The sequence below is a fragment of the Balaenoptera musculus genome, chromosome X (genome assembly GCF_009873245.2).
Source record: "Balaenoptera musculus isolate JJ_BM4_2016_0621 chromosome X, mBalMus1.pri.v3, whole genome shotgun sequence".
Taxonomy (NCBI): Eukaryota; Metazoa; Chordata; class Mammalia; order Artiodactyla; family Balaenopteridae; genus Balaenoptera; species Balaenoptera musculus.
In genome coordinates this window covers 123,753,234-123,767,740 of record NC_045806.1, presented here as the reverse complement: position 1 = coordinate 123,767,740, position 14,507 = coordinate 123,753,234, and the positions used below count along the sequence as shown (strand labels likewise).

The 14,507-nt window shown below is 45.1% G+C and overlaps 1 protein-coding gene across 2 annotated transcripts in view; it reads right to left on the bottom strand.

Moving 5' to 3' along the window:
- AFF2 (AF4/FMR2 family member 2) overlaps nt 1-14,507 on the bottom strand; it is a 487,741-nt gene that overhangs the window by 154,469 nt on the left and 318,765 nt on the right. The window contains exon 5 of one of the 2 annotated variants that reach the window (XM_036840574.1): nt 4,657-4,743. The exons of the other annotated variant lie outside the window; for it this stretch is intronic. Within the exon in view, the coding sequence (XP_036696469.1) occupies nt 4,657-4,743 (87 nt within the window). The remainder of the gene's footprint in view (nt 1-4,656; nt 4,744-14,507) is intronic. 2 annotated transcript variants of the gene reach the window in all.

Sequence of the window (14,507 nt, the reverse complement as noted above, 5' to 3'; positions counted from 1 at the left end):
TGCTAGACAACTGACTTTTGACATTAGACCCTAACAAGCTTGGCCATTTGATTCCCACCCGTTAGCAAATCATAGATGGTGAGAAAGGGGAAACACTTCTAGAGGCACAGCCACTAGGAAAATTGGGACGAGAAAACCGACAGCACAGGGGGCCAAAGAAAATGACACAGCAAAGTTAGAACTGAAAAAGCACAAGAGTCTATGGCCATTCAATATAGAGGCAAGCATTCCTAGCCATTGCAATAGCTCCCGAGGACACAATTAGAGCATAGTGTAATATTACAGCACTCTACAGCAACTGATGCAATAATGACAAGTGATCAAGAAAGGCTAAAGCATGTTCAGGATAACTTTTATAGGAAGTCAGGAAAATATGAATTACATTTCAAAATGATTCCTATTACGTGATTCCTATGGAAGGATAACCTTTGGTTATCCAAGAATTGCAATTATCCAGATCACCTCATTTCCCAGAGTGCCAAATAAATGAGGAGTTAACCATTTGCACGTCCTTAATGATATACCAATATTTCTACCTGTTATTTTTTTAAAGAGATTTCATTACAATTGTATAGGGCAAGTTTGGGCTTGTATATCTGGGGTGCTGGTCCCTTCCGCCGTGCAAGCTCTGTCGTGAGTGGAAGAAACGGATGCTTTCTGAGAGGGTGGTGTCACCTAGTCCTGGTGCAAGCACTGAGGAAAGGGCCAGCACCCCAGGTACATGTATTTGCTGGAGACACCCACGTTTTGGAAGATGGAATTTGAACTGGAGCATCTGCAAATCGGTGTGATAAAACATCACCAGAACACCTGGATCTGAAGACTGGTTCACTCGTTTATTAGCTGAGTGATTCTGAGCATATTACTTGACTCTGCACCTTAGTTTCCTCCTCTGTAAATTAGGGAGAGTCAAATTACCGACCTCTTTGAGTGATAGTGAGGATTCAATTATTTACTATGTATTAAGTGCTTAGAACCAGGCGAGGCACATCGAAGCATTATACGCATTGTTAATATTATTGTGATTTAAAATGTACTTTTCTTTCAAACCAACATTTTGGCAGGAATCAAGCGAAACAAAAGAGTGGGTGGGTAGCCATCCTGGCTTCACCATTTTATCCCACTTGCTTCTACCTTTATCATGTGGCTGATGGTAGCACAGATAATTGGCTGAAAATGCAAATCAGGCCTGATTCCAAATTGTGCACTTACTACAAGAGCCCATTTCAACAACCAGTTCTATTGTAAACACTTGCAAATGTCAAAATTGCGACTTGCACGAATTATCTCCAAAATTGGAGAACACAGCTAAAAACACTGCAATCGCTGTACAAGTGCTGGATTCAGTGCCCAAAACAGATGAATTGATCCCTTGGCTGAGATGCCAGGAAGAAGGATACCAAGCCCAGGGATGTCTGACGAGGGAGAGTGGCGCTCCAGGAAGGAATGACATACCCCAGGACAGGGACAGAGGGGGTGGCCGCTCACAGTTCTGACCCCTTTCAAAGGTGGGAGGGGATAATTAAACACAGTTTAGGCCAATGTTACTCTCAAAACGATGACTCTGAAAACTAAAGGATGTGATTGGGTTTCTCTTACAAATAAAGTCCAAACTCCTTGGCTGGCATTCAAGGCCTTTCCCAGAGATGCACTTATTTGCCTGGGGTTTGTGTCTCTCTGCTCCCCATCACACAAACCAGGATCCAGCCACTTGAGACTGTAATAGTCTGCATCCCATCACATCCCTTGGGTGCCTTTGCCACCCTGTTCTGCATGGAGCGTTCTTCTCTGGGGCCCTTCTCCACCTGTCAAAGTTGTAAGCAGCCTCCAGGTGCTGCCACCTCTGAGCACTTCGTCAGTGCCCACAGGGAGTCTTAGATCCTTCCTGGGCCTTTTATTCTTTATGAAGACACATGCTACATTGTTCTGTCGTTTTGTGTTTTTCTTCATCCCTAATTTTAAGACTATCATATGTCCTCAGTAAGTGGTTTTTGAATAAATGGACGAATGGGTGGATGGATGGATGGATGGGTGGGTGGGTGGATGGATGGATGGGTGGGTGGATGGATGGGTGGATGGATGGATGGGAGGGTGGATGAATGGGTGGATGGATGGGTGGGTGGATGGATGGATGGGTGATGAATGGGTAGATGGGTGGATGGATGGATGGGTGGATGGGTGGGTGGATGGATGGGTGGATGGGTGGATGGATGGGTGGATGGATGGGTGGATGGATGGGTGGATGGATGGGTGGGTGGATGGGTGGATGGGTGGGTGGATGGGTGGATGGGTGGGTGGATGGGTGGATGGGTGGGTGGATGGGTGGATGGGTGGGTGGATGGGTGGATGGGTGGATGAGTGGGTGGATGAGTGGGTGGATGGATGGGTGGATGAATGGGTGGATGGGTGGATGGATGGATGGATGGATGAGTGGATGGATGGGTGGATGAATGGGTGGATGGATGGGTGGATGGGTGGGTGGATGGATGGATGGGTGGATGGATGGGTGGGTGGATGGATGGGTGGGTGGATGGGTGGGTGGATGGGTGGATGGGTGGGTGGATGGGTGGATGGGTGGGTGGATGGGTGGATGGGTGGATGAGTGGGTGGATGAGTGGGTGGATGGATGGGTGGATGAATGGGTGAATGGGTGGATGGATGGATGGGAGGGTGGATGAATGGGTGGATGGATGGGTGGGTGGATGGATGGATGGGTGATGAATGGGTAGATGGGTGGATGGATGGATGGGTGGATGGATGGGTGGATGGGTGGGTGGATGGATGGGTGGATGGGTGGATGGATGGGTGGATGGATGGGTGGATGGATGGGTGGATGAATGGGTGGGTGGATGGGTGGATGGGTGGGTGGATGGGTGGATGGGTGGGTGGATGGGTGGATGGGTGGATGAGTGGGTGGATGAGTGGGTGGATGGATGGGTGGATGAATGGGTGGATGGGTGGATGGATGGATGGATGGATGAGTGGATGGATGGGTGGATGAATGGGTGGATGGATGGGTGGATGGGTGGGTGGATGGATGGATGGGTGGGTGGATGGGTGGGTGGATGGGTGGATGGGTGGGTGGATGGGTGGATGGGTGGGTGGATGGGTGGATGAGTGGGTGGATGAGTGGGTGGATGGATGGGTGGATGAATGGGTGGATGGGTGGATGGATGGATGGATGGATGAGTGGATGGATGGGTGGATGAATGGGTGGATGGATGGGTGGATGGGTGGGTGGATGGGTGGATGGGTGGGTGGATGGGTGGATGGGTGGTTGGATGGGTGGATGGGTGGGTGGATGAGTGGGTGGATGGGTGGGTGGATGAATGGGTGGCTGGGTGGATGGCTGGCTGGATGGATGAGTGGATGGATGGGTGGCATGAATGGGGTGGATGATGGGTGGGTGGGTGGGTGGATGGATGGGTGGGTGGGTGGATGGGTGGATGGGTGGATGGGTGGATGAGTGGGTGGATGAGTGGGTGGATGGATGGGTGGATGAATGGGTGGATGGGTGGATGGATGGATGGATGGATGAGTGGATGGATGGGTGGATGAATGGGTGGATGGATGGGTGGATGGGTGGGTGGATGGATGGATGGGTGGGTGGGTGGATGGGTGGATGGGTGGGTGGATGGGTGGATGGGTGGGTGGATGGGTGGGTGGGTGGATGAGTGGGTGGATGAGTGGGTGGATGGATGGGTGGATGAATGGGTGAATGGGTGGATGGGTGGATGGATGATGGATGGATGAGTGATGAATGGGGGATGCATGGGTGGATGGATGGGTGGATGGGTGGGTGGATGGATGGATGGGTGGATGGATGGGTGGATGGATGGATGGGTGGATGGATGGGTGGATGAATGGGTGGATGGATGGATGGGTGGATGAATGGGTGGATGAATGGGTGGATGGATGGATGGGTGGGTGGATGGATGGGTGGGTGGGTGGATGGAGGGTGGATGGGAGGATGGATGGGTGGGTGGATGGATGGATGGGTAGATGCATGGGTGGATGGATGGTTAATTTGATGGAAGGAAGGAAGAAAAGAAGGAAGACATTATTTTTTTTCTTTTAAAGTGTGTTATTAGAATATCCATGTCTACTCAGGCATTTTAAAAACTGATGGTGAGAAAAAATTCTTACTGAGAGCAAGTGAGGGAAAAAATTATATGAAACATTTGACTAGAACTGTAGGAGAAAAAGTTCTGTCAGTATGGTGTGTTGGTGTGTGAAGATCTGCCTGCTTGTGAACGAGGACTGCAAGTGATACACAAAAGTGAAAACTGATCCATTAGACTGAAGAGTATAGGGGTTTCTAATTAAAAACAATCTTGGATGTTGTTCCACCATCTACTGGGTCTTTCTTAAGGGATGAGTTCACTCCTCTCTCCAGTCCACGAGCTCTGGGCACAGTAGCTTGGCCAGTGGCGGTGCTCTAGGCATTAGGATTCGCATGCCAGCGTCTGGTGGACATTCTCTTAAAGATGCTCTTTCAATAAAATGCTATTTGTATTAACAGCCCGAGGGACACGAGAGAGTCTACATTTTATGGCGCTTAGAACACCAAGGCCATTTCTATTTTTAAGAATCCAACGGGAAGATTGGTATAACTGACATCAGATCAAGGAAAATGGAGCAAGGAAGATAACTGACCTGTCCTGGGATGGAAAATGTGCTCTGCTCAGAGTTTCCAGAAGTATGCATGGCAGTGAGAGGAGTAGGCCAGGGATGGGTCATCTCCTGATGAGGAAAAACAAAGCAACTTTATTTGCGGGCACTTCGAAAAATGAAACACCTTCTTGGCACTAAACATGGTAGGCCCTTTCTAAATACTTACTGACTTAATTGGCCTACTTTTTTTCAGGGGAACATTCGGTCCCTTCCACTGCTCCACACTGGTGCTTGAAGCCTATCTGCGAGACAAAGGGCCATCCCACATCCAATTGCACATTGCCAGTGACGGTGAGCTCACTACCGCTCAAAGCAGCCTGTCCCATGTTGAGACAGCCAGATCACACTATTCTTCCTGGCTGGGAGCTAAAAGCCTGTCTCCCGGGAGTTTCTACCTCTGGATCGTATTTTGAAGCCGCACAGAACTCATCACCTCTTCTTTCGCCTGAGAAGCTGTTGGGAGACAGCAGCCATATCCCCTGGTGCTGTCTTTTCGCCAGGAGGACACATGGGTGGCTTGTTCATTCACTGATCAAGAACCTTCTACTTTTCTTCTAATGCTTGAGTTCCTCGTTCTGTCAACTATCTCAGGCGCTCCCAGGAGGGAGTCCGCATTGCCTGGGGCTCCTCTAACTCGTGGTATCCTGTTTCAGGTGTGATCTGCCGGCTCAGGGGAGGGTACCATCACCACCCTCCTTCTGGATGCTCTGATAGTCATTTCTCTTGATGTAGCCTAACAGATAGTGACAAGATTGCAGCCACGCTATTGACACAGTGTGTTTGTGAGTTCAAGTCTTAACGTTGGAAAAGCCCCTCTGGTGCCCACTCTCTGCTATCAGCGGGGGCACCTTCTCAGTTCTTTCAAACGCTCCTTTTGAAAAGAGGTGCTGTTCAAATCTTGCTTGAGTCTTAGGGCTCGTGGCCAACGTGCTTTACCTGAAGAGTGGGGATAATTAAATCACATGCTCAACACCCCGGCCTCAGAGAGATGACAAAGTTTGTGAAGCAGGAGGGTGCCAGCCTGTGCTGGATTCATCAAACATTTTGGTATATAAACATTAAATCTAAAAATCAATGTAATGATGGAAATGAAGGAGAGCTTGGAGGGTGGGGTGGATCAAAGTTTATGAAAGGCCTTTTTAATGAGTCAGTTATATAATACTTTTTCCCAGTGTTTATGGGTAACATAATTAGTCATTTCAAAGGTAATATTAATAACTCTCAGGTAGCACTAAAACATGTTTTTTTCCCCTTCTATAATTATCCAGTTCAGAAAGAGTCTTTGATGTATGCAGAGCTGTAATGCAACGAGATACTTCACAGATTCATTCACAGTGGCACTGCTGCAGCAGAATTTGTAAGTACGGTTCAGAGGAGCCCTGACACAGATTACTCTACCTGGCGCTATTTAAAAAGAGGCTGTAAGTACATTAAAAATGCATACAAGATTTAGAGGGGATGCTTAACCTACTTAAGAGATAGACTATTTCCAAGTGTTTTCGAGTTGTGCATTTGTACGCAGTTGATAACGTTCGTGACAAATGCTACTTATGTATTCATCAAAACTGGCCCAAAGTAACTCTACGTGACAACAGTTTAAAGCTGAATTTCCAGATACTCTGTGTCTTTAAAATACTCAATGATTTCTTTTAAATCTTATATAGTTTTTCCTGAGTAAGGCTGGTCTTCTCCAATATTAGTCCCATCATTTAAAACCGTGGTCCCCAACCCCTGGCCCGCAGACCGGTACTGGTCCGTGGCCTGTTAGGAACCAGGCCGCACAGCAGGAGGGGAGCGGCGGGCGAGTGAGTGAAGCTTCATCTGCGGCTCCCCATCGCTCGCAGTATCACCTGAACCATCCCCCCCATCCCGTCCATGGAAAAACTGTCTTCCACGAAACCAGTCCCTGGTGCCAAAAAGGCTGGGGACCACTGATTTAAAAGACACAGGTCCTACTGAGCCAGAGTCAACCAAAGGGCAGTAAGCCCCAGCCTGGGATAGGCGTACTGTCTCTTCAGCAACCACGGAGCAGGCCTCGATCAATGAGAGGCTTCCTTATCCATCCCTTTCCATCACTGGCTTTTAGAGGTGTGCCTCTGGGTTTATTCAAAAGTGTTTCAGACACCTGGATGGATGAATCGCTTCTCGAAAGTGTACCTTCTCCCCCAGGTCTGCTGTATTTATTGGGCGGCAGAATGGGATGATCTTGAGTTACTGTCGGAGCACGCTGCCCCGCTGGCCAATCCACACGAAGCTATTGATACGTACACTGTCACATTTTCAATGACAACTGAGTCTCTGTATTTGAGAACGTGAGATTTCATGAAGCAGCAAGCTGGCTCCGCGGCACCACCAATGCATTTGATTAAGATAGGGAGGAGGCAGCTGAAAGGAAGATAATTTCCTGAAAGACTGTCTTCAGCAAAGAACCTCGGTGCAAGCTCTTCCACTTCTCAAAATGAGTTAGACCTGGAACGTGCACGAAGCTCACAGCGGATTTTTCATTGTTATTCTTTTCACTCACACGTGAAGGATATTAATCTGTTTTTATGTTCTTGCTACTCCCAAGATAAGAACACGCACCCACCCTGATCCACCTGTACTAATCCTCTTCCTGTTCATCAGGTGGGGATGAGCACCTGCTCCAAAGTGTTGCCAAGGCTTTGGCAACAGGCTCCAGGGCTGAGCACCTGTACTCAACACAAGCATGACTGCTCTGCTAACCCCAAAATTACACACACACACACACACACACACATGATATTGGTCTGAAACTCCTTCATCTCTGGGCTCCTTTGATCCTCCCCGAGAGAGACAAAGCAGGGATTCATCCCCCCACTGGGCAGTCGACGTAGTGGAGGCTGCAAGAGGTAGAGCCTCACACTGGCCGTAAGCGATCGCTGGGGATCGGGTCCACGGTGCACACCCTTTCCACGACACTACATGTGTCTCCCCTTCGTGAGGCTGACTAACGTGTTTTGTGGAGAAAGGACCAAGTAAGCAATGCTGGTTTATTTTTCAGTATTTCACAAGCAGTAGAGCATTCGACACAATTTCTGACAATACGGCAGATGCTTACACTCCTGTGATCTGAAGACTCCCTAGTCAAACCCAGAAAAATCAGAAAAGGCCCTTTTCCACCAGCGGTTATTTTCCAAGCATATCCTCCAGGACTAGGACTTGAGCAAAGCCAAAAGAACTTGTGGGCAGCCCTGCTTTGCCCAACTTAGAAACAGAAACGGGGTGCCCCACGTGCCGAGGGGCAGAACACAGTCTGAACTCCAGACTCTGCTGATCTCAAATGCATCCCATACTCATCGAACACAGAGCTGGCTGTTATTTCAAGTATCTAGTATGTTGTCCCAAGCCTTGTCTTATTCACCTATCTCCAGTGCCTAGTCCGTAATAACTGGCTAATATGAGATATTATCATTAGTTTCTGAAGTTTCTATGTGTGAATTACCATATTATTAATAAGAATAATATCAAGATTTACCAACTGATTACAGTCTGTCAGGCACTTAGTTCTCACTCTTGGACTTTCTGTACCACAAACTAAAGAGGCAGGGATTAGCATCATACTTGTTGGACAGATGAGGAAACAGGCACAAAGAGGTGAAGTCCCTTTGATGGATTCCCTGCATTTTGTTCTACTAACTTGTACTATTATGTACCAGTCACCAGGATCCAGAAAGCATAAAAAGTCAAGTTCCTTCCAGTGAAGAGCTCACTCTGCTTGACACACTAAGGTGTCAGGGAGGAGTTCTCTGTGTGAGGCGTTGGGAAAGGCTTCATGGTGAAGGCGAGGGGAGCAGTGTCTGTGCACGTACGTGTGTGTATGTGTGTGTCTGTGTGTGAATAATAATAATAATAATGGCTCACGTTTTATTGAGCCCTTTGGTTGAAACAAACGCTTTCAGAAACATGTCATTCAATCAATAACTTAAGAAAAAACATATAGAATGTCTGCATATCAAAATTGCAGGTGACACTAAACTGTGAGCATTCAAAACTCAGAAAGATCTTGCAAAACTGGCCTGAAGCCAATAAGATGAATTTTAACAGAGGTAAATGAAAACTGCAATTATATTCTACAAACCAAGTGTGAAATTGCAAAACGAGAAAGACCACCTGACTTAGCTGTAATTCATGGGCTAAAAACCTAAAGATTTTAGTTGACTCCTAAGTAAATTTGAGGGATTTGGCAGCCAAAAGAACCAATGTCAGCTCAGGTGATATTTAGGTAAGCATGATGCCCAGAATGTGGAAGGTAACAGTCGGTTGTACAATAACAGTACATTTTATGAGACAGACCACATCTGAAACAGAGCGTGCCACCGGGATGCCCCATTTCAGCAGGGGCATTGGAATCTCTTAAAAGGGACGGTTACCACAACATTTGTAAATGCCCTTTAAGAGAAGGGGGAAAGTTTAGTCTATGGAAAAGGGAGGCTGAGGGAAGGTGTGAGAGGTGCATTCAGATACCCGAAGGGTTGGCACATGGAAGAGATTTGGGACCTGCTTTGTGGACCAAGAGGTTAGGACTAGCCCTATGGGTAGATGTTATTAGGGAAACAATTTTAGCTCAAACTAAGAAAGAATTTCCACTTGTGTGAGATTTCCAACCACAGAGCCTACTGCTTTAGAAGGCAGTGAGTAGCCCATATCTAAAAGGCGGGATAGCCCCTGGCTAGGGTACTGGGAAAGGGATTCCTAGAAAGGCAGGGGTAGTGGTGGGGCTAGTGGACCAACTGCACTGCCTTACACAATCATGTGATTATATTCTTTATCTCTGTAAAGTCAGTGATATTGATGAGAAGATGCAAAACTGAAAATGGAGCAGTGGGGTTTTTTACGTGACATATAAACATGGCTGACCAAACTGGCTAAGGAAATTGATCCTGTTCTCAGGGACGGTGGGGAAGTGCTGGGCACGAGGGGAGCCTGCTGTCTCACAGTGAGGCGGCTAACAGCCCAATTTGTCTGTTTGTTTGCTCGGCTCTTGGGAAGTCCACCAACAGTGGAACCATAGACTTTCCTGGGTTTGATCACTAACACTCCTCCCAAACCTCTCTAGCGGTCTCAAAACCCTGTTCCATTTAATTGAATGAATATTCTTCTGTTTGGAATGCTCTTAAGACAGTCTCCCAAGCTTGTATCTCTGATTTCTATGCAAGTGCTGGTAGGGAAGAAGTATAAAATCAACTGTTACATTAGACAAGACTTCCCAACAAGGAGCCAACACAAAATGCAAGCCACCAGGAAAACAAACAAACAAAAAAGCGTAAATCTTTTAAAAGTTTCTAACAGTAAGTTATGATTTCATTGACGTGGTGTAAAAACCCTGGCACTAGTCCTTCAAATAAATAAATGACTGCTTTATTCAAAACTCTTTATAGTGTTGGCAGTTGTTTCAGGGAATCTGGAAATTTTCTGCATTGGCCCCTGGACAGTACATGCAAAAAATCCAGCTCACACTGGATGCCTTTGTCCTGGCAGCCCCCAAACCAGGGTTCCACTAAAAAAGAGCCTAATTCTAATTTAGAATCGGGGAGCACAGAGATCAGTGACCCCGCAGCTTCAGCATGTGCTCATTCAGACAATCTATTCATCTTCTTGCCATTGCCAGATGCAATCAATTCCACTTCATCCACTGAATGTAATGGGATGTGGATGGCCATATGCAGGACCTAGCCATGCAACTTCTTCTGGACCAGCTACCCCAAAGGCTGCGAAAGGGGGACAGACCACCACAGTGATATACTGGGCAGAATTCAACCAGATCCATCGAGTTCTGCAAATTTCGGCAACAGCAACCTGAGGCCACAGCCCATGCAACTAATGGAATTTGACTCCCAACAGATGATTGCCTTGTAAATATCGATCCTTATCAGGACATCTGTCTCAATTAGTTGAACCAATCAGAACAGAAAACTGGCCGTCCCACTAGAAAATGCTGTTAGACTGAAATTGCCTTCTTTGGTAAAGGCAATATTCATATCAGTTCAAGGGTAAGAAATGTAAGAACTGGCCATTGAGAAATGTTTTGCAAAGATCAGGGGCGAAAAGGAAACCTAGCTGGAGGGCTTCTGCTCAAGAGTCCAGTTCAGGCATCAGAGGAATCTGACGTTTCTCAAAGGCCATTTCTTACCTTTTTCGAGTGTCTAGCTCTTCTGTTTCAAATTAGTTTACCATTAAGTACATCCAAATGACCATCATTTAAAATATACTGGCTTGATTGTGTGTGTGTGTGTGTGTGTGTGTGTGTGTGTGTATATATATATATATATATATATATATATATATATATATCATCCATGTTCCTGCAAATGCCATTATTTCATTCTTTTTATGGCTGAATACTATTCCATTATATATACACACACACACACACACACACACACACACACACACACACCCCACATCTTCTTTATCCATTCATCTGTTGATGGACATTTAGGTTGCTTCCATGTCTTGGTTATTGTAAACAGTGCTGCAATGAACATTGGGGTGCATGTTTTCTCCGGGTATGTGCCCAGTAGTTGGATTGCTGGATCAAATGTTAGCTATATTTTTAGTTTTTTAAGGAACCTCCATACTGTTCTCCATAGTGGCTACACCAATTTACAGTACATTCCCACCAACAGTGCAGGAGGGTTCCCTTTTCTCCACACCCCCTCCAGCATTTATTGTTTGTAGATTTTTTCAAGATGGCCATTCTGACTGGTGTGAGGTGATACCTCACTGCAGTTTTGATTTGCATTTCTCTAATAATCAGCAATGCTGAGCATCTTTTCATGTGCCTGTTGGCCATCTGTATGTCTTCTTTGGAGAAATGTCTATTTAGATCTTCTGCCCATTTTTTGATTGGGTTATTTGTTTTTTTGATATTGAGCTGCGTGAGCGGCTGTTTGTATACTTTAGAGATTAATCCACTGTCGGTTGCATCATTTGCAAATATTTTCTCCCATTCGGTAGGTTGTCTTTTTGTTTTGTTTATGGAATACTACTCAGCCATTAAAAAGAATGAAATAATGCCATTTGCAGCAACATAGATGGACCTAGAGATTATCATACTAAGTGAAGTAAGTCAGACAGAGAAAGACAAACATCGTATGATATCACTTATATGTGGAGTCTAAAAAAATGATACAAATGAACTTATTTACAAAACAGAAACAGACTCACAGACATAGAAAACAAACTTACAGTTACCAAAGGGCAAAGGTGGGGGAGGGATAAATTAGGAATTTGGGAGTAACATATACACACTATTATATATATAAAATAGATAAGCAACAAGGACCTACTGTATAGCACAGGGAACTATACTCAATAGTTTGTAATAATCTATATGGGGAAAGAATCTGAAAAAGAATATATACATATATATATATATACACACACACACATACACATATATATGAATATATATATTCAGTTTTATATATGTATAACTGAATCATTTTGCTGTACACCTGAAACTAATACAGCATTGTAAATCAACTATGATTCAATAAAAACAAATAAATAAATAAAAATAAAATATACTGGCTTGAAACAATTCTCCGGGCTTTCATAATGTTACAGCCATGTTTTTTTTGTTTGTTTGTTTGTTTTTTGTCTTTTCTTTTTCAGAGCCATTTTACTGGATGGAATGACATGCTATATCCTCCTAGCATGAGATATTTCTTTACAGTTAACCTCCAGTTTGCTCCTTCAGCTCCAGGTCAGCTAAACCAATGTGATAAAACCTACACACCTTCACTGGCTTCTCCCCCCAGCAACATCTTGAATGATCTACTTTTAATTTCATTCATTCTAAAAACATTTATTGAGCGTCTGCTCTCTGCAAGGCATCTAAGAGGTGGGCCGCTAGACCAGGTCCAGGCTCAGGGTGTGGCCGGACTCTAGGTAGCTAGAGTCTTCAAAATAAGAATGAGTGTAAGATAATGACACTTATTAGTTATCATTCAAAAGTAGAACTAAAATAAACTTGTCAGACTTGGCTTTTTTTTAAAGAATAACATGCAATTCGTTATCATTTTCCCAGAATCACCAGAGATTTGTTGATCTCTCACTGCTGGACAGATACACAGTGTGTATGCAGTGACACAGCAGTCATTAGAAAGCCAGCTTCTACTATAAGTGAAAGGCACTGGAGAACGACAACTCCAGACAAAGGGAGACAGAAGGATACATTTCTCTCAATCCCAGTCTAAGCCTTTTCAAAGACTTACACAAGATGTTAGTATTCCATTTCTAAGGGCTGCTGTAGCTTTTCAAACATGATAGCTTTCTTTCTTTCTTTCTTTCATTTATTTAATTTTGTCTGCGTTGGGTCTTCGTTGCTGCACGTGGGCTTTCTCTAGTTGCGGTGAGTGGGGGCTACTCTTCATTCCAGGGTGTGGGCTTCTCACTGCAGTGGCTTCTCTTGCGGAGCGCGGGCTCTAGGCGCATGGGCTTCGGTAGTTGTGGTGCACGGGCTTAGTTGCTCCACGGCACGTGGGATCTTCCCAGACCAGGCCTCGAACCCGTGTCCCCTGCACTGGCAGGTGGATTCTTAACCACTGCGCCACCAGGGAAGTTCCCAGGTTCTGGGTTTTGAGAGTACTGTTTTTGGGGGAGGGCCCTTCTAGAGCCTCCTGTGCCCTTTCCTCCCCAGAGCCTGGGGATGAAGGCATCATCACTCTCACTGAACTTGCCCGAGGTACTGCCCACAGAGCCAGGTGTATATGCCTTAAGTTTTCTCATCTCTCTTTTGCAGGAACATTCACCTTATCTCTTTCTCCCTACTTAGACTGATTTTTAGTTCTTTTTTATGTAGTAGGGGCACTGCTCAGAACCAGAATCGCATTTGACCAATATATTCTACAGAAGCCTCAGGATGGAAATAAGTTATTCAGACATACTCTAAACATGGTCAAGGGTACTAGTCGAAAATGTAAATCTAGACTTGGTTTTATTTAATGATAAGACTCAGAATGAAGACCTAGAGCAGATCTTAAGAGATAATCTATGCGGCTGCTTCCCACTAGCTATCTATTTTACATTTGGTAGCGTATATATGTCCATGCCACTCTCTCACTTCGTCCCAGCTTACCCCTCCCCTCCGGTGTCCTCAAGTCCATTCTCTACGTCTGCGTCTTTATTCCTGAGCTGCCCCTAGGTTCTTCAGAACCATTTTTTTTTTAGATTCCATATATATATGTCAGCATACGGTATTTGTTTTTCTCTTTCTGACTTACTTCACTCTGTATGACAGACTCTAGGTCCATCCACCTCACTACAAATAACTCAATTTGGTTTCTTTTTTTTTTGAATTTTATTTTATTTATTGTTTTATACAGCAGGTTCTTAGTAGTTATCCATTTTATACACATCAGCGTATACACGTCAATCCCAGTCTCCCAATTCATCACACCACCACCACCAACCCCCACTGCTTTCCCCCACTTGGTGCCCATATGTTTGTGCTCTACGTCTGTGTCTCTATTTCTGCCCTGCAAACCAGTTCATCTGTACCATTTTTCTAGGTTCCACATACATGTGTTAACATACGATATTTGTTTTTCTCTTTCTGACTTACTTCACTCTGTATGACAGTCTCTAGATCCATCCACATCTCTACAAATGACCCAATTTCATTACTTTTTATGGCTGAGTAATATTCCATTGTATATATGTACCACATCTTCTTTATCCATTCATCTGTTGGTGGACACTTTGGTTGCTTCCATGACCTGGCTACTGTAAATAGAGCAGCAATGAACATTCGGGTGCATGTGTCTTTTTGAATTATGGTTTTCTCTGGGTATATGCCCAGTAGTGGG